This window comes from Macaca nemestrina, chromosome 4, assembly GCF_043159975.1.
Source record: "Macaca nemestrina isolate mMacNem1 chromosome 4, mMacNem.hap1, whole genome shotgun sequence".
NCBI lineage: Eukaryota > Metazoa > Chordata > Mammalia > Primates > Cercopithecidae > Macaca > Macaca nemestrina.
Window position 1 is genome coordinate 16,126,051 of NC_092128.1, and position 25,666 is coordinate 16,151,716.

Consider the following 25,666-nt stretch of genomic DNA (forward strand, 5'->3'; position numbering starts at 1 on the left):
TTCTCCATTTGTTCTGCCTTTTGATTTTAGGTGCCCAGTCCTTGAGATTTTGCATCTCTTTGGTACCCAGTGCAGAGCCAATGGGCACTAGAAATGTGTCGTAAGCCTGGAGGAGAGAGAATTCAAGTTCAGGGGCATGGTTCATTCTGGAGATTGGGAGGATGGAGGCAAGTACAATGACAAAGGGTCCCACTCACCACCACAGCCCAGAGTGTTGCTCCAGCCGGAGATGAGGCACTCGGTGCCAGGAGCTAGAGGGGCAGTGGGCAGAGAGATGGTGGACACATGGTCATTGATGACGGCAGGCCTGGAGAGCTTGATCAGTATGATGTCATTGTCCAGAGTTGTTGGGTTGTATTTGGGGTGGCGGATGATCTTGGCTGCATTGATGAACTGCTCAGTCCCCTCCAGGACTTCGATGTTGTGCTCTCCCAGTCTCACCTGGATACGGCTGATGGGCATGGCAGGCATGGTGAAGATCTTGTCTCACAGCTGGGTTACCCATCCCACCTTCCCCAGGGTTCTCAAGCTCTCTGCTCATGGACAGCTCTGGAGTCATAGGGTGGGGTGTGTGGCCATATCACATGGGCAGAAGAGGGATGTGGGTCAGTGCAGGTGTGAGACCCAGGATCCTTCTGCTTCAGAGGTTGGTGTTAGTGGGGTGGGGCAGAGTCAAAGGGATCCCAGTGGAGGCTGCTTCTCAGTCCACCTTCACAACCTCTTTCCCACAATCTCCACAGTCACTAGCACCGTGGGCGCAAGGAGATCCTTGAAGATTTCCCAGCATTCTTCACCCCAGGTCTTTGCTAACTGTGCACAGTGCCTGTTCCTCCCTCCCTTCTTGGCCTGGTGAGCACCACCCTTCTGTGTAATCTAATCCGAGGGTAGCCACAGCATTAGCATCTCCTGGGAACTTGTTAGAAATGTAAATTCTTGGGCCTTGCCCCCACCTACTGATCAGAACCTTGGGGATGGGACCCAGTGATTTGTGCCTTAATAAGCCTACAGGTCTTTCTGATGCATACTCAGGTTTGAGAGTTCTTGGTGTAGGCAGCAGTTCTGAGTTCTGTCTATACACTCTACAGTTACCAGAGGTAAAGTGTGAAATACTCACTGATATTCACACACTCTACCTGAAAATTTTGAGTTAAGTGTCCTGGGATAGGACACAGGTATCAGTATTTTATAAAACTCTTTCTTAGGTGGCTTTAATGTGTAGCTATCCAGCAAAAGGTACTTGCCTGCTTTTCTTACTAGCTCAGTCCACTCCAAGATCATTCCTGCCTGCTTTTATGACCACAATCCTTGCTGTTTCTTGGATTTGCCTGGGTGTGAGAGGTTCCTCTCTTGTGCTCACTCTCTGCTTTGGAGAGTCAGCTGCTGCCAACAAGTTTTCTTCTCCACAACCTCTCCCATTCATCTTACCCAACCTCAGTAGTTCCCTGGGCTGAAGCCAAGCTCTCCCAGGCAGCCTGGCTGGGAGCTTTGCAGTCAGGGACCCCACACTTACGACTTGTAGCAGTGAGCTGCTGATACCACCCACTGTTCACTGATGAGGGAGCCACTACAGAAATGGTAGCCAGAATTCAGGGACACCTGGTAGGGGACAGAATTCTCCTCACAGGTGTAGCAGCCATTGCTCTTGTCATCATTATCAAAGGGGGCAGCAACTGGAGTGGAGATGGGAAGGGAGAAGGCAAGTCAGTAACATGTTAGGGGTGGTGCTCCCAGCCTGTGGTTTATTCCTGCTCATTAGAAATCCTTAAGAAGCACAGTGAGGCTAGGAAGGGAGGGAGCGCTGCCATCCCTGTGAGCATCACGGGATGTGTCTCTCAAGTCTCTGTGTCTCCAGGGCACGTAGCTAGGTCCCCTGTGGGGGTGCAGATCTCTCCTGGGGTCACCGGGCTGAGCTTGCAAGGAATGTCCTCACAATGCTTTCAGTGGGATAGGAGTTGGGATGTGGTTGTCTCACCCACTGAGTGCTTCTCTCTTTCATTCATCACCTTTGTATGTCCCCTGGCTATTTGAGCCCTGGATTGTCAGGATACTTTGGCCAAGCTAGGAAAACCCCTTGGCTACAGAGACCTGGCCATGACCAGCCTCCCCCTTAGCTCAGAACTGTGTAATCAGGGCAGAGTTGAGGGCAGCCCCCAGGCTCAATTTGGCAGAAAAAAGGTAGACGTTGTTATTGGCCAATAGGACAGCAATTCTTAACCTTGGCTGCATGCCTGGAAATGTTACAAATCACCTGGGAAGCTTAAAAACCCAGAACATAGGCTGCACCCTAGACAAATGAAGTGAGAATTTCTAGAGTTGAGTCTCTGGCATAAGTAATTTTTCCACCTCCCCAGGTGCATTCGAGGTTAAGAGCAGTTATAGTGGTGCTATTTTGGTGCTGTCAGAGACAAGCCTAAAGCCTGCTGCTTCATTTCGTTGGCCAGCACCCCGTGGCCTCCCTTCCCAGCTTCTCCAACCACAGCTCAGATGTGGATAAATGACAGTGGTTGGAGTGAAAACAGGGAGAAGTTGAAACAAATGAGGCTTAAAGAGAGCCCAAGGAGGATGGGAAGTAGAGATACCAGTTGGAGGAAATAGAATATCATAGCACAGTCAAATGAGGAGATGTGGCAGGAATGGAAGGGCATGTGTCTGCCAGGAAGGGGGTGGGTGGGGCCTGAGGTAGGGTATGATACTCACCAGCAGCTCCCACAAAGGTAAGGATCAGGAGTAGATTCATGTTGGTAGATTGTGCCTGACTGGTGGTGGAGGACCCGTCTTTATACCTGCCGAGGATCAGGAGAGGAGGTGTCTGTGAGGTGAGGGTCACCACTCCTCTCAGCACAAACAAACCTGCAGCTTTTTCCTTCCCAGGGTCTTGCATCATCTCGGCTATGTTTGGCCACTCTGTGGGTTTGTGATTCACAGGTGATAAGGAAACTTGCCTTCTGAGAGCAGAGAGGGAAACTGGCTGTTTCCTGGAAGGATGCCGGGATGGGAAAGACAGGGGAAGCCAAGCCCTTGATCGTACAACTGGACTTTCTTAGGCTGAGGGGATGAACGTTAGAAGGAGGGAGAATGGCCTGACTGTTTAGGAATCTTTTCAACTATTGTGGATGTATTTGATGTACTTAAGGAAGGGCAAGCATTGGTAGCAAACTTGGCTTTTCAGTGTTCTGGAGCCCCCATGAGAGGAGCAAAGTCTTATCTAAGGTTCATTCCTGTGAAAATGAAGATGCTTCTCTCCAGTCAGTGTTAGGGAAGGTCAAATCTAAGACTTTGCAGAATGAGAATTCCAACACTAAGTGGTAAGGAGAAGGGAGACTCAGCATTCCATAGGATTCTGGGCTTCCAGATGGCTCTCCTTCCTACCAAGGCTTAAGGATGGGAAGTGTTTCAAAGAAGGAGGGGGCACAGTTTAGGTAGGAGCTTACTCAGTGCATCTGTAGGATGGAAAACCAATGGCACACTCCTCCCCTTCTTCCATGTGAAGACATTTGTCTGTCTCATGTGCATCCTGTGATAGGTTCTTTTTATGCAGCCTCACGGTTGCCCTGGCAACCTGCACTCAGGGTGATGCAAATTGACCTACCTGCTTGGGGCTAACAAACTGAACTAGGATGACATGCCCGTGATCAGATGTCAGAGTTTGGACCAATGTAAATCTCGGTAACGATTTGATCTGAGAATCAGCAGTAGGTAGAAATTTTAGCACATGTTAAATGGGGCGCATGTTGGGTTCAATGATGGAGATTTGGAGGGGTGGACCTGGAACTTTCTATTTTTTTTTTTTTTTTTGAGATGGAGTCTCACTCTGTCCCCAAGGCTTCAGTGCCATGGTGTGATCTCGGCTCACTGCAAGCTCCGACTCCTGGGTTTACGCCATTCTTCTGCCTCAGCCTCCCGAGTAGCTGGGACTACAGGCTAGTTTTTTGTATTTTTTAGTAGAGACGGGGTTTCACCATGTTAGCCAGGATGGTCTCGATCTCCTGACCTTGTGATCCGCCCGTCTCGGCCTCCCAAAGGGCTGGGATCACAGGCTTGAGCCACTGCACCCGGCCAGACCTGGAACTTTCTTAGATGCAGTGAGATTTTGCTGGGCTCAGTGCAAAGTGAATCTTCTCAGAGAATATCCTGATTTGGGCCCTACCAAGGCTACTAAGACACAGTTGTGTGATTGAATGAGGCACAACCTGGCCAGAGCAGTGTGGAGATGGGAATGCTATCTCCGCTCAAGTCTAATGATGTAAGGAAAGAAGGACTTCCTTGTGAAGGTGCTTTCCCTTCTCAGCAACTCTGAGCTCAGGTTGGTGATGGGCGGGAATGAGCAGAGTTCAAGTTTGAATCCTTTGAAAAGTAAAAGAATCAGGGGTGTTCTGGAGATGGTGAACAAAATGAGAAAAGATCAGAAACCTGGTGGTGAAACTGGACATGGCCAAGGGGCTAGAGGGAGGAAGCAAATGGAAACCAGAGACAACTGGAAAAACTGCCAAAGTGGTGTCCGTGGATTTGAGAGGACACAGAGAGTACCTTCAGGTTCAGCTCCTGTAATGGCTGCTGAGCCAGTTTCCCCACAGCCAGGAGACCCACTGCTTGGAGACCCCCTCTCCACCCCGTAGCCCCTCTAATCACTGATGGGCTCATACCTAACACTGCTATACTTAGATGGTGCATGGTGCCTGACAGCTTTACAAGAGTTTTCACATAAACAACAGTGGTACATTGCTTTCCATTTATGCTGAGTTTCACAGTTTAACTTCCCAAAAACATGCTAATTGTGATTTGTGCAGACCAAAATTATGCTCATTTATAGAGGAAGACTGTGAGATTCAGAAAGATTCTGTCCTGCCCAAGAATACAGATCTTGGCAGAGCTGATCATGAGGCCAACGGAAACCATGCAGAGCGCTGTGAAGTGTGGGAATTGCTGCAGGTGGCATCTAAAAGGAGATTCATTGAGGATCAAGGCAGAGGTTCCCAGAGGACAAACGGTACATCTGATTCCTTCCTGGTACTTTTCTTCCTGGCAGAAATAGATGATTAAATTCCTCTTTCTCCTGGCACCTTGTCTCAGAGCCTTACCTTGCCACAGTTCCAGACCCATCCAGGCCATGACTGCCATGTAGATGACACACTTCTCTGCTCACGAATAACTGGCCAAGCCTGAGGTAACCAGGTTTTGGAGAATTGATAACATGGTTTTTCCTGTGTTGTCCCTAAACATGTTATTTCATTTTGTCCCCTTGTCATGAGGTCTTCACAGAACTCCTGCCTTGGAGGATAAGGAGAAACTCTTGCTCTAGCAACTGTAGACACCAGTGTGTACTAAACAGGGAGGTGACCCTTGGTAGAAGGTGGAAAAATTTTTTGGAAAATGGGATTTTTGGATCAGTGCTTGTGGATCTGACTCTCTTTCTGAAAGGGAACACCCAAGAATATGAGGATTTCTGTAGCTAGAGCTTGAAGACAAGCCTTCTCCAGTATTTTGCGCTCTTCCTGAAATGATCACAGTATAGTCTGAGGTCAGCTTTCTTCAAAAAGGAATGACCTTACAGGCAGAGAAGACAGCTATAGGTGGAGACCGTTACCTCATACTGTAGACTCAGATGTGTAGGATAGGCTCAGATCCAGTTGCCCAAGCTCAATTTGGAGGACATGCCAATCTTGGTACTGTTCACTCAGATCTCACCTACCTCTTTGGGTCAGAGAGGTGTGCTTTAAAATCCCCAAGGAAGGAGGCAGGGACTGTGCCCTCAGATGATTATTGGTTAAGTGGATTTATGCTTAATTTCAGTTTAAGAGAATGTTGTTGTGTCTCTGCCCAGGACAGGCAGCCCATTGTGGCCCTGGGTGATGAGGGAAGCCCACAGGGACCCAGGGTTTGTCACCTGTGGCTGTCAGTGTCTTCAGAGCCAGAATTGAGCTAATCCCATGAAAGGATGGGTGCTGATGGGCAGTTGTACGGTCGGTTGCTATCGGGGCTTGTTGATCTCTCAAATTCCAGGTGACAAGACCAACGCATGCTTGAGGGACCCTTCCCAGTAGGCTCTGGTGGCTACAAACTGGTTCAGGTGTGGAAGATCATACCACTTTACCTTTGGTTTTTCTTCGAAAACTAAACAATGAAAGACAGATGAAAACAAGAATTCTACCAGTCGGCAGGCAAGAATTGTCTTCTGGAAAAGGTTATGTTTGTGGTTATTCCCCATGTTGGCCTTGAAAGTAGTTGGCTGCAGAATGGCTATTATTAAAATGTCAAAAAAAATAGAAGATGCTGGTGAGGCTGCCGAGGAAAGGGAATGCTGATACACTGTTGGCCTGAGTGTAAATTAGTTCATGGAAAAATTAATGCAGAAAGCATTTTGAGGATTTCTGAAATAATTTAAAACAAAACTACAATTCCAACCAGCAATTCCTTTAGTGGGCATTTACCCAAAGGAAAATAATTGTTCTGCCAAAAAGACACATGCTCTTGCACATCTTTCACAGCACTATTCACAGTAGCAAAGCCATGGAATGAACCTAGGGGGCCATCAGCATTAGACTGGATGAAGGAAATGTGGTACATATACACCTTGGAATACTATGCGTCCATGAGAAGAATGAAATCATGTCTTTTCAGCAACATGGATGGAGATGGAGACTGTAATCCTAAGCATATTAACATAGGAACAGAAAACCAAATATCGCATTCTCATATATAAGTGGGAGCTGAGCATTGGGTACACATGGATATAAATATGAGAACAGTAGACACTGCAACTACTAGAGGGAAGAGGGAAGGAGGGTGGAAAGGGCTGAAAAACTACCTATTGGGTACTATGGTCACTGCCTGAGTGATGAGATCATTTGTGCCACAAACCTCAGCATCACACAATATACCCATGTAACAAACCTGCACATATAGCCCCTGAATCTAAAATGAAAGTTGAAATTATTTTTTAAAAATGGAGCCTGGGCCTGGAGCAGTGGCACACAGCTGTCCTCCCAGCACTTTGGATTACTTCAGATCAGGAGTTCAAAACCAGACTGGCCGACATGGTGAAATCCTGTCTCTACTAAAAATACAAAAAAAAAAAAAAAAAAAAATTAGCTGTGCATGGTGGCACACACCTGTAATCCTAGCTACTTGGGAGGCTGAATCTCTTGAACCTGGGAGGCCGAGGTTGTAGTGAGCAGAGATCATGCCACGGCACTGCAGCCTGGCTGTAGTTGAGCCAGAAGGAGATGTTTTGTGTGAAGGCTGAGGTGGGGGCTCTTCGGAGCCTCTCTGAGCAGGAGGGACTAATCCGTGGCGGTGGACAGAGTTGCAGCTTTCTGCCTCTTTGTCCTTGTTCTGGACCCACAGGTGAACAGTACCAGCCTCCATCCCAAGCACAGGCTCTGCAGACCTTCACATCTCACTGTTCCATGTGAGTAAATGGACTGGGAAAGCTGTGTGGCCTGAGAAAAGGCAACCCCATGGCCTGGCTCTACACAGTAGTTTGTCTTGAATTTTCGATAAGGATTTTTTTGCTTGTTTTGTGTTTTTGGTGGTGGTAGTGTTGGTTTATTTTACACTGACCGCTTAGAAGAAATCCCATGGTTATCTGTGATTTTCATGCCCTGTTTCTGCTGGCAACCCATCTGAGTGGGGTGACTCACTTTTCTGTGTAAAGAGTGTAAGTGGCCCAGGTAGGAGGTGGAAGCAGCTGTCTGGAAGGCCACTGGGATCCTTATGTCTGTCGCTTGGCTTCAGGTAACCAGCTGGGCTTTGATAGGAATGATCTGAATGGAGACGGAAAACAGTGGAAACTAACACTCCCCACCCAGCCCTGTTTATATGAAGCGTTTGGTTCTTCCCTTGACTCTTGAGTGATGATGATATTCAGATGAGGCATTGACATTATGGTAAGAAAGGGAAAAAATGTATATGTCGTGTCTATCTATCATATATGTGTGTGTATATGTGTGTGTGTGTGTGTGTGTGTGTATACAGATATTATATCTGTCTATCTCCAAAAGCAGACAAACCCGAGGCTGTAAGGTGAACTAGGGTCTGCCTTTGTACTCCCTAAAAAAAAATCCTTGTTGAACAAAGTGATGTCTGTATGCAGTGACTTTCTGGGTAACCCGTGTGTATCTCTCCATTATGTGCGAGCCCTGAGCCCCGTTTTCCTCCGAAGATAGTGAGTGGTAGCCGTCTCCTCACACGAATCACACATCTGGAGCCAAGATGGCCCTCTGAAGGTAATTGATTTACACATTTACTGTTTACCAAACAAGTGTCTGATTCATTCCACAGCATGTGGTGTATTCCCCAGCATGTGGATTGCGGTCCCCTGCGTTTTCCAGGAATGCTTTGCTGCATGTAGGGGTTTTACTCTACTCATCACTGCAATGTGCGCGCTGCTCCGTGGACACTTGGAGGCCTGTGCTGTGTTCCCTGTAACAGAAAATGTGCTCTGAACTTGTCTGTCTCCCTTGGCTGCTCCTGGCCCTTGGTGCCAGCTCCCAGGGGTGTCCACAACCACTTGGGACAGAAGGTGAAGGTTGAATTTCAAAGAGAAGCTTGCTTGGATCTTCGGTGACAAGCTTGGATGAGCTATGGACCCAGCATGGGCCCTCTCAGAATTGCCAGGAGGAGGCTTTGGGAGGTGCCAGATTTGCCACGGGGCCTGCCTCCCTCTGCTGTGTCCAGTGAGTGCAAGCCAGCCAACGTGTGGCCAGAGTGGCTGGATGGTGTCACAGCCCTCAGATCTTTCCTTCTACCTTTTTAAAAGAGTCCCAAATAACTCATTTGAAGTGTCTTAAAGGCGAACAAGTTTTATGAAAATGAATCCTTTCTCAGTTAATTGATCAAATGGGTGAATCCTGACCCTCTCTAGTTTCTTTCCCTGGTCAGAGTGGGGAGCTGGTGTTAGCTGAGGGAGTCACTGCAGCATCCTATCCCAAAATCAAAGAAGAGGAAAATGCAGTGTGCAGAGCTGGACTTGATTCGCAAGTTGCAGTCAGGCTCCCGCTGTGGTAGGCGGGACATCTCTCTAGCTGCTCACAGAGATGGAACTAGGGAGTTCAGGGAAAATTAGGGGGCCAGGGAGATTTACTTGAGTCTGATTTTCCAGGTGAATGAGAAGGGAGGGCTTGGTCGAGGGTTTGGTGCCAAAACATTCCTGGGAGAGGCATGTCATCACCAGTAGCATTTGTAATTATTGTTGTAATTTAGCAATAAGATTTAGCTCGTAAAATTTTTTGGGCTGTCTGGAAGATGCTGACACATTTTCTGTGCTGTGATTGTTCTGAAGGCAGAGTAGCTCCAACCACTGTGAGAAGCCCAAATAAAAATCAACCTCTCCACCAAAAGACCACCTTTCCAAACACACGTTTCTCTAGAAAAGAGTACCCCCTTTTCTCCCAAACTTCTTACTATTTTTGGATTCCATGTCCTTGTATGTGCTAATCTAGTGTACCATGCAACACATTTTGGGAGCTGGGGGCTCTGCTTACCTTTAAGGGGGGCACCCCAATCTGACCTGAGATTGGAGGATGCTTTCCAGTGTGAAGGAGTGTGAGGGAGCAGGCACAGACACAGTTAGAACAGGGTCACTTTACTGGTATAGAGACTGCAGCGGGACAGGGGGTTTAGCTGTTGGCAGCTATGGTGTCCTTAATCCAGGCCAAATAGTTGTAGACCTTGGTGTAGACTCCAGGCCTGTTCTTCTGGGCACAGCCATAGCCCCAGGACACAACTCCTTGGAGCTGTCCATTGTAGACCACAGGTCCACCAGAGTCGCCCTAGGGAGAAGAAGGGACAAGTTGTATGGAGAGATGGAGGAGGAATATAGCTATATTTACTCTGAACCTTAAAAGACCCCTTTCAGGCAGCTCTGTGGCTCCACATCCTTCTCACAGTGGCCCATTCTCTGTCCCTAAGCAGACAGCATGCAGCCCAAGGGAGCCTTCCTCACTTCTCCATGGGGATACTACAGGGAGCCTCCTCAGCCCCACCACCTTGGGAGTTGAAATCTTTTTCCAAGATGGGGCCTGGGTATCAGTGGGAGCTTCAGAATGGGAAGGGTTGTTCAAATCACCTGGCAGGAATCCTTGCCTCCCTCAAGGAAGCCCACACAGAACATGTTACTGGTAATCTTTCCAGGGTAGGAGGCTTCACACTCAGCCTGGGTCAGCACAGGAGCGTCCAGGCACTGCAGCTCATCTGGGTAGTCGGCTGTGAGGATCAGGAAGAGATCAAAGAAAGTAGAAATGTGGGTTAGGCCAGAGAAGGAGACAATAATCTAGGTTGGAACATTGAAGAGGAACACTGCCCCTGGAGAGGGCTCCAAAACATAAGTCCTGGCAAGGGACTCTGGCTTTTAGTTCCCAGAATGATCATTGTTGAACCCCTCCCAAAATGTGATCAGGGCAAGTTCTCCATTTGTCCTGTCTTTTGAATTAGGAGCCAAGTCCTTAGACTTTGCATCTCTCTCATGTTCAGTCCAGAGCCTGTGTATAATGGGCACTGGAAATGTGTCTTAAGCCTGGGGACGAGAGGATTCAAGTTAAGGGATATGCTTCATTCTGGAAATTGGGAGGATGGAGGGAAGTAGAAAGACAAAGGGTCCCACTCACCGCCAGAGCTCAGAGTGTTGCCCCAGCCAGAGATGAGGCACACAGTGCCAGGAGCTGGAGGGGCAGTGGGCAGAGAGATGGTGGACACACGGGCATTGATGACAGCAGGTGTGGAAAGCTTGATCAGCATGATGTCATTGTTATATTTCTTAACCTCGTTGTATTTGGGGTGCGGGATGATCTTGGCTGCATTGATGAATTGCTCAGTCCCCTCCAGGACTTCGATGTTATGCTCTCCCAGTCTCACCTGGATGCGGCTGATGGGCAGGGCAGGCGTGGTGAAGACCTTCCTCCACTGCTGGGGTACCCATCCCACCATCCCCAGGGTCCTTAAGCTCCCTGCTCATGGACAGCTCTGGAGCCATGGGGTGGAGTATGTGGTCATATCACATGGGCAGGAGAGGGATGTGGGTCAGTGCAGGTGTGAGACCCAGGACCTTTCTGCTTCAGAGGTTGTTAGTGGGGTGCGGAAGAGTCAAAGGGATGCACCAGAGGCTGCTCCTCATCCCGCCTTCCCAGCCTCTTTCCCACAATCTCCACAGTCACCAGCACTGTGGGCACAAAGAACTCCTTGTAGTTTTCCCAGCGTTCTTCACCCCAGGCCTTTGCTAACTGTGCACAGTGCCTGTTCCTCCCTCCCTTCTTGGCCTGGTAAGCACCACCCTTCTGTGTAATCTAATCCAAGGGTAGCCACAGCATTAGCATCTCCTGGAAACTTGTTAGAAATGTAAATTCTTGGGCCTTACCCCCACCTACTGATCAGAACCTTGGGGATGGGACCCAGTGATTTGTGCCTTAACAAGCCTGCAGGTGGTTCTGATGCCTACTCAGGTTTGAGAGTTCTTGGCGGAGGCGGCGGTTCTCAGCTCTGTCTATAGATTCTATAGTTACCAGAGGTAGAGCGTGAAATACTCACTGATATTCACACCCTCTTCCTGAAAATTTTGAGTTAATTGCCCTGGGATAGGACACAGGCATCAGTATTTTTAAAAACTCTTTCCTAGGTGGCTTTATTGTGTAGCTAACCAGCAAAAGTACTTGCCTGCTTTTCTCACAAGCTCAGTCCATCCAAGATCATCCCTGCCTGCTTTTGTGACCACAACCCTTGCTGTTTCATGGATTTGCCTGGGTGTGAGAGGTTCCTGTCTTGTGTTCACTCTCTGCTCTGGAGAGTCAGCTGCTGCCAACAGGTTTTCTTTTTCACCACCTCTCCCGTCCATCTTACCCACCTCAGTGATTCCGTGGGCTAAAGCCAAGCTCGCCCAGGCAACCTGGCTGGGAGCTTTGCAGTCAGGGACCCCACACTTACGGCTTGTAGCAGTGAGCTGCTGACACCACCCACTGGTTGTTAATGAGGGAGCCACCACAGAAGTGGTAGCCATAATTCAGGGACACCTGGTAGGGGACAGAATTCTCCTCACAGGTGTAGCCCCCAACGATCTTGTCATCATCGTCAAAGGGGGCAGCAACTGGAGTGGAGATGGGAAGGGAGAAGGCAAGTCAGTTGCATGTTAGGGGTGGTGCTCCCAGCCTGCAGTTGCTTTCTGCTAATTAGAAATCCTTAAGAAGCTCAGTGAGGCTAGGCAAGGGAGGGAGCGCTGGCACCCCTGGTGAGCATCACTGGATGTGGCTCCCAAGTCTCTGTGTCTGCAGGGTGCATAGCTAGGTACCCTGCAGGTGTTCAGATCTCTCCTGGGGTCACCAGGCTGAGGATGCAAGGAATGTCCTCACAATGCTTCCAGTGGGATAGGAGTTGGGATGTGTCTGTCTCACCCACTGAATGCTTCTCTCTTTTATTCACCACCTGTGTACTCCACCTGGCTGTTTAAGCCCTGGATGGTCAGGATACTTTGGCCAAGCTAGGAAAACCGCTGGCTGTGTAGACCTGGCCATGACCAGCTTCCCCCTCAGCCCAGATCTGTGTAGTGAAGGCAGAATTGAGGGATGCCCCAGGCTCACTTCGGCAGAACAAAGGTAGACGTTATTATTGTCCAAAAGAACAGCAATTCTTAACCTTGGCTGCATGTCTAGAAATGTTAAAAATCACCTGGGAAGCTTAAAAGCCCAGAACACAGGCTGCACCCCAGACAAATGAAGTGAGAATTTCTAGAGTTGAGTCTCTGGCATGAGTAATTTTTCCACCTCCCCAGGTGCATTTGAGGTTAACAGCAGCTATAGTGGAGGTATTCTGGTGCTGTGGGAGCCAAGCTTGAAGCCTGCTGCTTTATTTTGTGGGCCCACCCCACCTGGTCTCCCTTCCCAGCATCTCCAACCACAGCTCGTATATGGATGAATTGTAGTGGTGGGAGTGAAATCAGGGAGAAGGTGAAAGAGGTGAGGCTTAAAGAGAGCCCAGGGAGGATGGGAAGTAAAGATGCCAGATGGAGGAAATAGAATATCAGAGCACAGTCAAAAGAGGAGAGGTGGCAAGAATGGAAGGGCATGTGTCTGCCAGGAGGGGTGGTTGGGGCCTGAGGCAGGGCATGAAACTCACCAGCTGCTCCCACAAAGGCAAGGATCAGGAGTGGGTTCATGGTGGTAGAGTGTCCCTGACTGGTGGTGGAGGACCAGTCTTTATACCTCCCGAGGATTGGGAGAGGAAGTGTCTGTGAGGTGAGGGTCACTGCTCCTCGCAGGACCAACAAACCTGCAGCTTTCCCCTTCCCAGGGTCTTGCATCAGCTCAGCTATGTTTGGCCACTCTGTGGGTTTGTGATTCACAGGTGATAAGGGAACTTGCCTTCAGAGAGCAGAGAGGGAGACTGGCTGTTTCCTGCAAGGATTCTGGGATGGGGAAGACAGGGAAAATCGAGCCCCCAATCACACAGCTGTGATTTCTCAGGCCGAGGAGGTGAGGGTTAGAAGGAGGGAGAATGGCCTGGCTGTTAGGAATCGTTTAAACTATTGGGGATGTATTTAATGTACTTAAGGAAGGGCAAGCGTTGGTAACAAGCTTTGCTTTTCAGTGTCCTGAAGCCCCCATGAGAGGAGCAAAGTCGTATCTAAGGCTCGTTTCTGTGAATATGAAGATGCATCTCTCTAGTCAGCATGTGGCACGGTTAAATCTAAAGCTTTGGGGAATAAGAATTCCAAAACTAAGGGGTAAGGAGAAGGGGGACTCAGCATCCCATAGGATTCTGGGCTTCCAGATGGCTCTCCTTCCTATGAAGGCTTAAGGATGGGAAGTGTTTCAAAGAAGGAAGGGCACAGTTTAGGTAGGAACTTACTCAGTGCCTCTGGAGCATGGAAGATCAATGGTGTACTCCTCCCCTTCTTCAATGTGAAGACATTTGTCTGTCTCATATGTATCCTGTCATAGGTATTTTTTATGCAGCCTCACAGTGCCCTGGCAATTGGCACTCAGGGTGATGCAAACTGAACCACCTGCTCAGGACTGACAACCTGAACCAGAATAACATGCCCCCGATCAGATGTCAGAGTTTGGACCATGGTAAATCTGGGATCTGATCTGATCTGAGAATCAGCAGAGGTGGAGATTTTAGCACATGGTAAATGGGTCACATATTGGGTTCAATAACGAAGATGTGGAGGGGTGGGTCTAGAATTTTCTATTTTCGATGCAGTGAGATTATGCTGTGCTCGGTACAAAGTGAATCTTCCCAGAGAATATCCTGATTTGGGCCCTACCAATGCTACTAAGACACAGTTGTGTAATTGATTGAGGCATAACCTGGCCAGAGCAGTGTGGAGATGGAGATGCTGTCTGTACTCAGGTCTAGTGATGTAAAGAAAGGAGGAGCTTGCTTATGAGGGTGCTTTCCCTTCTCAGCAACTCTGAGTTCGGCTGGTGATGGGCAGGAGTGAGCAGAGTTCAAGTTCGAATTCTTTGAAAGGTAAAAGAAGCAGCAGTGTTCTGAAGACGATGAACAAAATCAGAAAAGCTCAGAAACTTGGTGGTGAAATTTGACATGACCAGGCGCTAGAGGGAGGAAGCAAATGGAAACCAGAGGGAATCAGAAAAATTGCCAAAGTGGGGCCCGTGGAGTTGAGAGGGCACACAGAGTACCTTCGGGTTCAACTCCCGGCATGGCCACCGATCCAGCTTCCCGACAGCCAGGAGACCCACTGCTCTGAGACACCCTCTTCACCCCGTACCCTGTCTAATCACTGTTGGGCTCAAACCTAACACTGCTGTACTTAGATGGTGTATGGTGTCTGACAGCTTTACACGTTTTTAAGTAAGCAAGAGTGGTGCATAGCTTTTCGTTTATGCTGAGGTTCACAGTTTAACTTCCCACAAACATGCTAATTGTGATTTGTGCGGAACAAAATTATTTCCATTTATAGAGGAAGACAATGAGATTCAGAGGAATTCGGTCTTTCCCAAGAATACAGATCTTGGCAGAGCTGACCATAAGGCCAATGGAAGCCATGGAGAGCGTTGTGAAGTATGGGAATTGCTGCAGGTGGCATCTAAAAGGAGATTCATTGGGGATCAAGACAGAGGTCCCCAGAGGACAAACGGTACATTTGATTCCTTCCTGGTCTTTTCTTCCTGGCAGAAATAGATGATTGAATTGATCTTTCTCCTGGCACTTTGTCTTAGAGCCTTATCTTGCCACCGTTCCAGACCCATCTAGGCCATGACTTCCATGTAGATGACACACTTCTCTGCTCACACATAACTGGCCAAGTCTGAGGTATCCAGGTTTTGGAGCATTGATAATATGGGTTTTTCCTGTGTTGTCCCTAAACATGTTTCATTTTGCCCCCTTGTCATGGGGTCTTCACAGAACTCCTGCCTTGGAGGATAAGGAGAGACTCTTGCTGTAGCAACTGTAGACACCAGTGTGCACTAAACAGGGAGGTGAACCTTGGTAGAAGATGGAAAATGTGTTTGGAAAAGGGGATTTTTGGATCAGTGCTTGTGGCTCTCACTCTCTGTCTGAAAGGCAACACCCCAGAATATGAGGATTTCTGTATCTAGTGCTTGAAGACTAGACTTCTCCAGTATTTTGCACTCTTCCTTAAATGATCACAGTATAGTCTGAGGTCAGCTTTGTTCAAAAATGAATGACCTTATAGGCAGAGAACATAGCTATAGGTGGAGACTGTTACCTCATACCGTAGACTCACATGTGTAGGACAGGTTCAGATTCAGCTGCCCGAGCTCAATTTGGAGGACATGCCATTCTTGCTACTGTTCATTCTGAGCTACAGTTTTCTTTGTCTGCTTCTCTAAGACATCTTTCTGGCTTGTATTTAGTGCTTAGCACACCAAACCACTGTCCTTCAATTATGATAACAGTGAATCATTTTTGTGAGCTTACTATATAGCATGTAACTTACTATACAGCATGTAACTCATACAAGTTAAGAATGTGTTTTTCATTTTATCCTCACAACCAACTATGGGATTCCCCATTTTACAGATGATCAAATGAGCTTTCTGGAGGTGACGTGACTCTCCCATCTCCCAGAGCAGCCTCTCCCAGCCAGAGCTGACCCTGCCTTCACCTAAGATCTTGGCAAAGCAGCCAGAGCTGGAAAGAACCAAAAGGGAAGCTTTCAATGACTTTTAGCCACTTTGTCCCCCTTTTTTTCTCTCCTCCTCTCTTGCATTTTTCTCCATCTCCAGGTACAGTTCGGGATGTGGATGCCTGTCCCCACACAAAAACACTTGGGATTCATTCCTGATACCCCTATTCATCCCGATTTTCCCCCATTTAAAGTCAGATCTCACCTACCTGTTTGGTCAGAGAGATGTGTTTTAAAATCTCCAAGGAAGGAGGCAGGGATTGTGCCCTCAGAGGATTATTGGTGAAGGGAATTTATGCTTAATTTCAGTTTAAGAAAATGTTGCTGTGTCTCTGCCTAGGACAGGCAGCCCATTGTGGCCCTGGGTGATGAGGGAAGCCCACAGAGGCCCAGGATTTGTCACCTGTGGCTGCCAGTGTCTGCAGAGCCAGAATTGAGCTAATACCGTGAAAGGATGGGCGCTGATGGGCAGGTGTATGGTCGGTTGCTATGGGGCTTGTTGATCTCTCAGATTCCAGGTGACAAGATCACTGCATGCTTGAGGGGCCCCTTCCTAGCAGGCTCTGGTGGCTACAAACTGGTTCAGGTGTGGAAGATGATACCACTTTACCTTTGGTTTTTCTTTGAAAAACAAGAAAGACAGATGAAAACAAGCACTCTGCCAGTGGGCAGGCAAGAATTCTCTTCGGGAAAATGGATCTTCATGGCTCTTCCCCGCATTGGCCTTGAAAGAACTTGGCTGGAGAGTGGCTATTATTAAAATGTCAAAAAAAAAAAATAGAAGATGCTGTTGAGGCTGCAGAGAAAAGGGAACGCTTATATACTGTTGGCCTGAGTGTGAATTAGCTCATGGAAAAAGTAATGCAGAAAGCACTTTGGAGATTTCTGAAATAACTTAAAAGAGATCTACCTTTCCACCCAGCAATTCTTTTAATTCCAATTATTTCCAAAGAAAAATAATTTTTCTGCCAAAAACACGTAAGTTACCACATAACTTACTATATGGCATGTAACTCATATAAGAATGGCTTTTTCATTTTATCATCACAACCACCTATGGGATTGCCCATTTTACAGAGCTCCAATGGGCTTTCTGAAGGTGAAGTGACTTGCTCAAGGTCACACAGCCAGTAGGTTGTAAAGATGGGATGTAAGTATGTTGATCTGACTCTAGGGCCTCCGTGCTCTGCCATAGGGCATTCTGCTTTGCCTCCTCCAAACTGATCCTTGGTGCAGCCTCACTGAGGTGGCAGGCAGCAGATATTGTTATCTCCTTTTTAGAGATGAACAATCTAAAGCTCAGAGGTGAAGTGACTTCTCCAGGGTCACTTGTCTAAGGAAAGCAGAGATCATACTAGAACCTTCCCTATTCAGACGAAGGTTGTTCCCCTTCATGTCGCTAGAGTTGAGTCTTTCAGACCTCCTAGTAGTCTGAAAAGTGTCAGATTACAAATTCTTTTTTTTTTTTTAACACTTTCTTCTCCAAATCCCACCACGTCTTTCTCCTAAGCTCTTACTCAACTCCTCCTTAGGTTCCAGTATCCTTTATCATTCTCCAACTAGATTGTCAGATTTTAGGCTGTCTTCCCCCCAAACTCCCAGCTCCTCTCCTCATCCATTATTTTTTTTTTTCTCTAAGCTACTGATCTATCCCATGGCACAATTTCTCTTTATCCTATAAGGAATTGTTTTCATTACTATCTCAACCCAGGAATCACTGAATCTGGAGAGTGAAGGGAGTCCTCTGTGTGATCCAAAAAATCTGACTTGTAAGATGGAGTCGATGGCCATGGAAAACATGCAGGTTTTATGCCCGGAGGGAAATTTATAGTTCTGTTTATTCTTCAGGCATCCATGTATGGGTAAATGGGGAAGCCTCTAGCACTTGAGACTAAACCTAAATTATTTTAAGGATAGATTGATTGCTGTAATATAATGGTGAGTCTTTCTGTTCACATTTCAGCCACTCCTTGACCACTCTCTTGTTTGGCCTATTAGAGCTGCTTAAGTGAGTCCAGTCTGCCTTAGACAGGAAGCAGAAGAAAGCCAGGACAGAGTGTAGGAGAAATACCCATGTAGGTTCTTATTATTATAACATCTAGGATCTGTTTCATGATACTCAGAGTTTAATATATGATGTATGTATGTATTTTTCTAAATTATACTAGCTCTAGATTGAGGCTCACAAGATAGGTTTGGTGATAAATCCAGTCAACTGGGTTCCTTTTGCTCGTTTAGCTTATAAAATTCTAGACTGTGTCATCCATTTGGAAGTCAGCCAACGGGTCAGCCATTTCCTCAAGATTGTCTTGGCCAGGAGGGCCTTCAAAAGGCTCCCAAGGCTCAGAACTGAGTGCTACATCCACACAGGCACCAACACAATTCCAGTTGAGAACCTTCCACCCTAGGGCCACTGTGTTTGAGCAGGTTCTGCACTTTGCCCCTCTGTAGAACCCGTATCTTCTGTTCCATTTCCCAGTCTTGGGTAAGGCAGCAGAAGGGGGTTGGCACATGATATGTGTACCTTTCTATTCAAATACAAAGCTTGTTATCTGTAGTCCTCCTGCAGTTCTGTAAAACACTGGAACTTATTCCTCCTATCTAGCTGTAATTTTCTGTCCTTTAATCTTTTCATATCCTCCTCCCAACTAAAACATAAATTTAAAACAAGAATAAAAAATATAAAGTTTGAAGTGCTTATTCCTTTCCTGTTAGAATAATCTAGTTAATTTTCTTATGGGCTTAGATTATCTAAACTCAAATGCCTTTGTAGAGTTTTCCTCCAGGGAAATCCACTACAGCTGTATAAATTTTCCTCTTATGTTTGAAATCATATTTATGTACTCACAAATATTTATTGAATTCCTGAAGGGATATTCCAAGAGTTCTTCTATGCTATTTGGAAGCAGCAATGAAGAAGACAGAAAAGGTTCTTGTTTTCATTGCATTCATGTGTACATGTGCATGCATTTATGCACATGTGAGGAGGTATAGAAATGGGATGCACATACATTGCTTTCAGTACATGATGAGTACATATTACTAAAATAGGATAAAGTGATAATATAATATGGGATGACTGCTGAAGTGCTGTTATGTAGAGTGGTCAGGAAGGGTCTCTTTGGGGAGGTAGCATTTAAGTTAACACCTGAATAAAAAGGAACCAGCCATCTGCAAGTAGAGTTAGGAGGGCTTTCATGATTTCCTTCTGAGTCTGTAACAGAAATAATTCAACACACACAACTGATTGCTATTTAAAATTAAATAACCGTGTCATCTAGCCTATGGATATATACCTTGTCATGGGTTTTGATTGTATGAAGGATGGTCATCAGTATTTTGAATTATTCTTATTAAAGTTAATGTAAAATATTTTTGACGTGAAATCATATTCATGAAATATTGTTGGGTTAAGGGAATAAATTCTAAAACTACATATTTTATGATCTGATTTTATTAAACTGAGTGATTCTGACTTTTTAATTTTGATAATATGCATATTTCATAATACCGCAAATTTTTTTATTTAGTTAAAATAGCTAAAAGAGAAACAATTGTAATAATAAAATTTTCTGAGAGAGGGTCCTACTTATTCTTGAGGAAGGAATTGCTAGTGGTAAAATATGTTTTTATAGTGAGAAATACGTTTAGATAGCAACTACACTAATTGCATATTTTGTCTCTGTGTGCTTTTTACACAGATAATTGCATCACTTTCTTATTAAAAACTTACATTTAAAAACTCGCTATTATCCTTATTGTCTGTGGAGAAATTAAGGCATGGAGAAATTGTGTAACTTGTTAAGGTTACACCTAGTGTTAAAGCAGAAGAACCAAGTTTTAAACTTAGGTCTGTCACTTGAGAAAGTTCAAGTTCCTAACCACAGTGCTTTACTGCTTTTAAAGAGGCAATTTTGTAATATATGAAGGTGCTTCATAATCCAAGACTTCACCGTAGGTAAATTTGTCAACTTCCTATGGTAATGGGAGCATGGGGCAGGAAGGTAAGCTAGCATTGAACGCATGAGATAAAATTGGTATACATGTGCATTCCTGTGACCTGGAGAATTAGTACATGTGGAAACTGGAGAAGGCCCATGGGACCTTACATGGACCAGAAACTAGATAGGAATCACTCCTTTATAAAGTGAGGTACACAAAGAGATACACAGTTAGTGAAAGGATGAGCTAGAAAACTAATCCTAGAAGCAGTTAACAAAGAATATTATTTATCTTGGTCTTGGCTTTGGGTGAAGGATTTTTAAAAATTTCCTCTGAGTATTCATGGTCGCTGACCAGTCAGCCCATTGGAGTTTGAGATAGACATTCTATGACCAAGAAGATATATACTGAGAATTATAAAATAAAATGATATTAGGTCTGTAGCATTCCAATTTCTTGACAGGGGCAAGCATGAATATTTCCTAGAAAACCCACGTTTACTCCAGTATTTAAAGAATTCTGAAAGATGAGTTCACATTAAATTACATAGTGCACAAGGAAATAGGCCACCCTGAGTGAAAGTCAGCAGACTACTGAAAACAAGATGCAAAAAGGCATCAAATACTGGCATTGCCAGATAAGAATTCCCAGTAGATGCTTAATATACTTATAAAAAGAAAATAATTTTAAAATACACAAGGAACAAGATGCATTCAAAAATGACAACTCATATTTGTAAATGACCCAAGTGGAGTTTCTAGAAATAAAAAATATAATTTAGATGAACAAAGTCAGTTGAAACGTTAAATTAGAGGTTTACTGGAGCTGAGGTGTGAATTAGTAAACTAAACAGTAATTTTAAAGAAATTACCCAGATTGTAGCATAGAGAAGCAAAAAGAAGAAAATATGACTGAATAGGTAAGGAGACTAGATGATAGTATGAAAGAAAATTGAATATAAGATATAGCTATACTTCTGGCCATCTCTTCTTCAATAAAATGTGGACAACAATCAGGTATACTGATTTAAGTTTTGGCCCCAAGAGGATTTCCCTTCACCACTACCTTTCAGAACCATACTTGGTTAGACTGTAATGATCCTTCAAGAATAATGTGAAGACTCATCTGAAAAAATGATCTCATGTTTCTCAACTGGAAATATGAAATTTCTATGAAACTTGGGTGTGGTTTGAAGGTGAGAGGAGAAAAGCATGAGTGGGTACCATGACACTCTGAGATGTGCTCTTGAAATTGAATTGTATCTTCTTCCAGCTGTGTTTAAGTATGGTCTTGATTATATATTTTCCATTTAATAACAGAGAGAATGCTCTGGGCACAGCCAACGTTACAGTTTTGCAGATCAGATAATACCTTGTTCTGAATGCCATTGTGAGGCATCCTTTACAGAGCCAGGAGCAACGTTTCAAAAGAAAAGGGGATCATTGGCCAGTAAGAGTATAGCTTTACACCAAAGCTCTGCACCTGTCTTCAGGGCAATTCTCCAGGTGGCCTTGGAGCAACTCAGTACCTCCCCATTTCTTGCTTGTAGTTCTCAAGAATAACTGTACAATGTGCTGGTAATGTAACATCCTGAGATAAGGAGGAATTGGCTAGAACAGCCAGGGCTCTCTGTTCCAGTCCCTTCTAGACGTAGGATGTCCTTCAATGTTTTGCCAAGCATGTCAAGTTGCTTAGGATATAACACCCAGGGTGGCTGCTCTCTGAGGTCCCTCAGTGGCAGAGCAAGTAGGGAAGGCACAGACAAGATTTCATCCACCATCGGCAGCTTTCCTGAGCCTGGTGGAACTGGCTTTCCCTGAATCTTAGGCCTCTGTTTTCCCTTGCTGCCTGTATGTAATAAACACTCTTCATGTAATTTGTGTGTGTGAGCATTCTTTCTCTCTGGGATCTGGAAAGCAACAAAAGTATAGCCCAAGATGCAATGGTCTGAAGTGCAAATCAGGGCACAGTGAACCTATTCCACACTGCCTTGTGATTCTTTTTTTTTTTTTTTTTTATACTTTAAGTTCTAGGGTACATGTGCATAACGTGCAGGTTTGTTACATATGTATACTTGTGCTATGTTGGTGTGCTGCACTTTATTGGAGAATGTCAGGATCTCCTTAGAGCATCCGTATCTATCATGGGATCTTCAAGAACAACTGGGTCTGCTTAGTCTATAGCCCAAGCAGCAGGAAGCTTTCATCATGGGCTTGTTCTGCCACAGAACCCTCTCTTACAATGGCCCCAGCTTTACAGATTACATAGTAAATGGAATAGAGAAGCACAATCAAATGCAGTATATCCAAAGTTTAATTCAAAGTCCAAAGACTTAGCATTGCACCTCTTTCTCTGTGGTAGATGATCTAAGGTGCAGCAGCTTACTTCTCACATTAGAGGAGATATTTTGATATGCCCCAAACCTCTGGACTACTACAAAACTCACCATTATAGAAGGTTCCTGAACTTTGCAGATTTTATATTGGCCTGGGATACATGTGTCATATTGTCATATTGAGGCATCTAGAGGGCTTTATAATTCCTATTCACTGAGAACAACCAGATGTCATTAATGTAATGTACCAGCTTTGTTTCAAGATGACTAAAGTTCTACCAAAATATATTATGATAGAAAACCAGCTAAAAAGAGCCTTGAGATAAAACAGTTAAAGGTTATTACTGACCCTGCCACTTGAAGGAAACTGTATCTGATTGTTTTTATTGGGTATTTCTGAGCACCCTTCTAGAAGAAATTTTACCCTCAGCTTTCCAGGAACCACCCTTCCTGTCTGTGGATAGAACACTCCAGCTAGTCCTACAAATGCTCTCCTCATCCCCAGTCTATCCATTCATACCCATGCCCACCCACAAGCACAGAAACAGCTGTGTCTGCCCAAGAGCTGTGGTTTCCTCCTCCTGTCCCACCTTGGCAGGGCCCTCAGGCTCATGTAAGGGGAGCTGGGTAGGAGAGAGTTGAGGTTCTTGCTCAGATCTTTGATCTGTGCCCAGCACTGTGTCTTCAACGCTGCAGAGGTATATGCTGCTGTCTTCAGGGCTCGTGTTGCTCACAGTCAGAGTTGAGAATGTTAGGTTTGGGCGACTGATGGGAAACTTGTCAATGACAAATCCACTCTCATATGTGGCCTCAGAGCCCTGATTTGCAGTTGCAATCAGTGTCATGCTCTGTCCAGGTTGCTGACGGTACCAGAACATCATGGTGACTTGGCTATCGACTTGACACTGGATCGTCACGGAGGTTCCACGTTGACAGACATCCCTGCTTGGCTTTTGAGAGATGACAGCACTGAACACAGAGCCTAATTCCAGAGAGATATTCATGAGGACTGACAAGCTTGGAGTCAGATGTCTCGCCAGGCAGGAACGTCTCTGCTTTATCACTCCAATGCCACCTCAGCTCCCAAAGGACCCCAAGGCACTGCCTCCTTTTTATTGTGCCAACAATTACTCTGTTATGGCCCTTTAATCTAACATATCCCCTTCATCTTCTGTCTGGTGGCTTCAGACTCTCTGAAGAGAAAGTCTTTCCACCTCTCCACCCAGCATTAACATTAACCCCAGACTCCTCACAAGCCAAGGCTCATACCTCGTCCCAGGAGAAGGAGCAGGAGACCCAGCATCTTCAAGTGATGGCCTCTCCCCTGAGAAAAGGCACTAAGAAGTGAAACTCAAGTTCATCTTTGCTTCCTACAGCGTAGCTCCTTCCTGCTCTGTTTCCCTCCTCTAACAGGTGGTTGATTTTCTGCAAGATATGCAAAAATCAGTCTTCCCCCTGGTGGAACTGTGTGGCTCTTCACTCAGGATGAGTCTTCATGCCCAAGCCTCGCAGCATGCACCGGCAACTCACCACCGTTCTCCCACCACTTTACCATCTGTCATTACTGAACACCAGTCTGTGCTACTGTCTGGGTGTAGAGCAAACAGTGGGGTGCAGAAATGACTTCAAAGAACTAAAGGTAATATGTTAGAATATAAGGGAACTTCTTAACAGTATTTCAGCTGTCTGCTGGGTTTTCATGGTTATCTCAAACTGAACTCATTCCTGCCCCAGCACATACACACACCAATAAACGGGCTCTTATTCCTCAGTTCCCCTCTCCCAACAAATGGCATCCCTGCTCTTCTTGCACGTTAGGCTCAAGAATTCCATAAGCCTCTCTTTTTCTTCACCTACCTTATTTGCCAATTCACAAATTAAATGCGTTGTCTCTTATATCTCTTCGCTTGTTTCAGTTATCACAGTCATAACTATTTTTTTGTCTTTGCTTAATTCCTGGATACTTGTAATATAGTTTCTTCTATTCTAATTCAACTCAGTCTAGGCCACGAAACTGATCATGCATGTGTAAAACTTGACCACAATGCTATGATCTTTTTCCATTATCAAGCTGATTTCTCATATCATGTAATTGCTTAAAATAGTTCACTTTTGCATAAAAGTACATCTAAGTTTTTGAGCACTTACTCTGCTTTTCATACATTTATTTAAGTCTATTTTTTGGTTTGGCTATTTATTATTGTCACACTATTTTTACAGATTAGGAAATTTTAGAGGTAAGACCTAGAGACCTTAAATAACCTATCCAAGTTCATATAATCCAAGAGTAAGTAACAGAGTCAGGACTCAAATCAATGCCTATGTGATCACAAATCTCAAGTGTTACTATCAACACTATCAAGTATTGTCTGACGCTTGCAGTTGCCTGTGCCTTAGTAAAGTACAGTCTGGTGGGTAACTGAAAATGATAGGCCTAACACTCTACAGAATACTAGGAAACTCTAGAAAGACAGCCTTGCAAAAAATAATCTTATTTTCAAATCTATCTTATTTGATTCTGAGATTCTCTCTATTATAAGATGTTCTATTAAATACCTAATTGTTACTTTTGGGTGGTGTTTAGTAATACCACATTAAAGGTGAAGATTGATTATAGGACTTACCCATATTTCAAAGAAAATAGAATTGTGAAAAGCAATTTACCTTATAATAGAGAAAATGTGACACTTTAACAATATTTCAGTAACTCGTTCATATGAGGAGTGTGTGTGAAGCCTTTACATCTATTGGACATGACTCAAACAGTTACTTGAGGTAAACTCTGCTAAGTATAAGTAGTAAAAGATATAGAATACTTCAGTTTTTATTGACATGTAGATATATTTTTAAATCTTTTAGTCAATTGTATCAAACTCTCTGCCAAAATAACCCAGCATCTTTTTCATTTCATTTATCCTAAAAGCTTCTGAAAATTAACAAATGATCCCTATTCTTTACTAAATTCCAAATCTTTGCCTCTTCATCAGTATTCTTTGTTTGAAAAAAAACAAAAAACAAAAAAACCAGCAAACATATTCCCCTCCCTTTTCATGCTTTTCAAACTGCAGTGGTCTCTAAATTTTTCTCTCAGGGAATGTTATGGATACTAAACTCTTGTTTAATTTTAATGTGTTTATTTATTGAATTAATACATGCACATAGTTAATGATTCAATTATAACAGAGAACAAAAAGTAAGTCCCCTCTCCAGAGACAAACAGTCTTTTAAGTGTTTTGGTACATATTCTTAGAAATAATAGTTCTTGCTTGCTCAAGTTTATGTAAATC

General features: G+C 45.0%; 1 protein-coding gene and 1 long non-coding RNA gene across 2 annotated transcripts in view; one reads left to right on the forward strand and one right to left on the reverse strand.

Annotated features, from left to right (window-relative positions):
• Positions 1 to 25,666, forward strand: part of LOC105471236 (uncharacterized) — a 96,306-nt gene that overhangs the window by 56,425 nt on the left and 14,215 nt on the right. Inside the window, exon 4 of the long non-coding RNA XR_011621891.1 lies at positions 7,735 to 8,225. This is a non-coding gene — a long non-coding RNA (uncharacterized lncRNA). The remainder of the gene's footprint in view (positions 1 to 7,734; positions 8,226 to 25,666) is intronic.
• On the reverse strand, positions 9,618 to 10,810 carry LOC105471423 (putative trypsin-6). Its single transcript, XM_011723920.2, has 3 exons — positions 10,605 to 10,810; positions 10,067 to 10,203; positions 9,618 to 9,770 (listed from the first exon to the last, which is right to left on the reverse strand). Exons 1-3 carry the CDS (start codon positions 10,732 to 10,734, stop codon positions 9,618 to 9,620), a joined length of 420 nt encoding a protein of 139 aa, XP_011722222.2. The 5' UTR covers positions 10,735 to 10,810.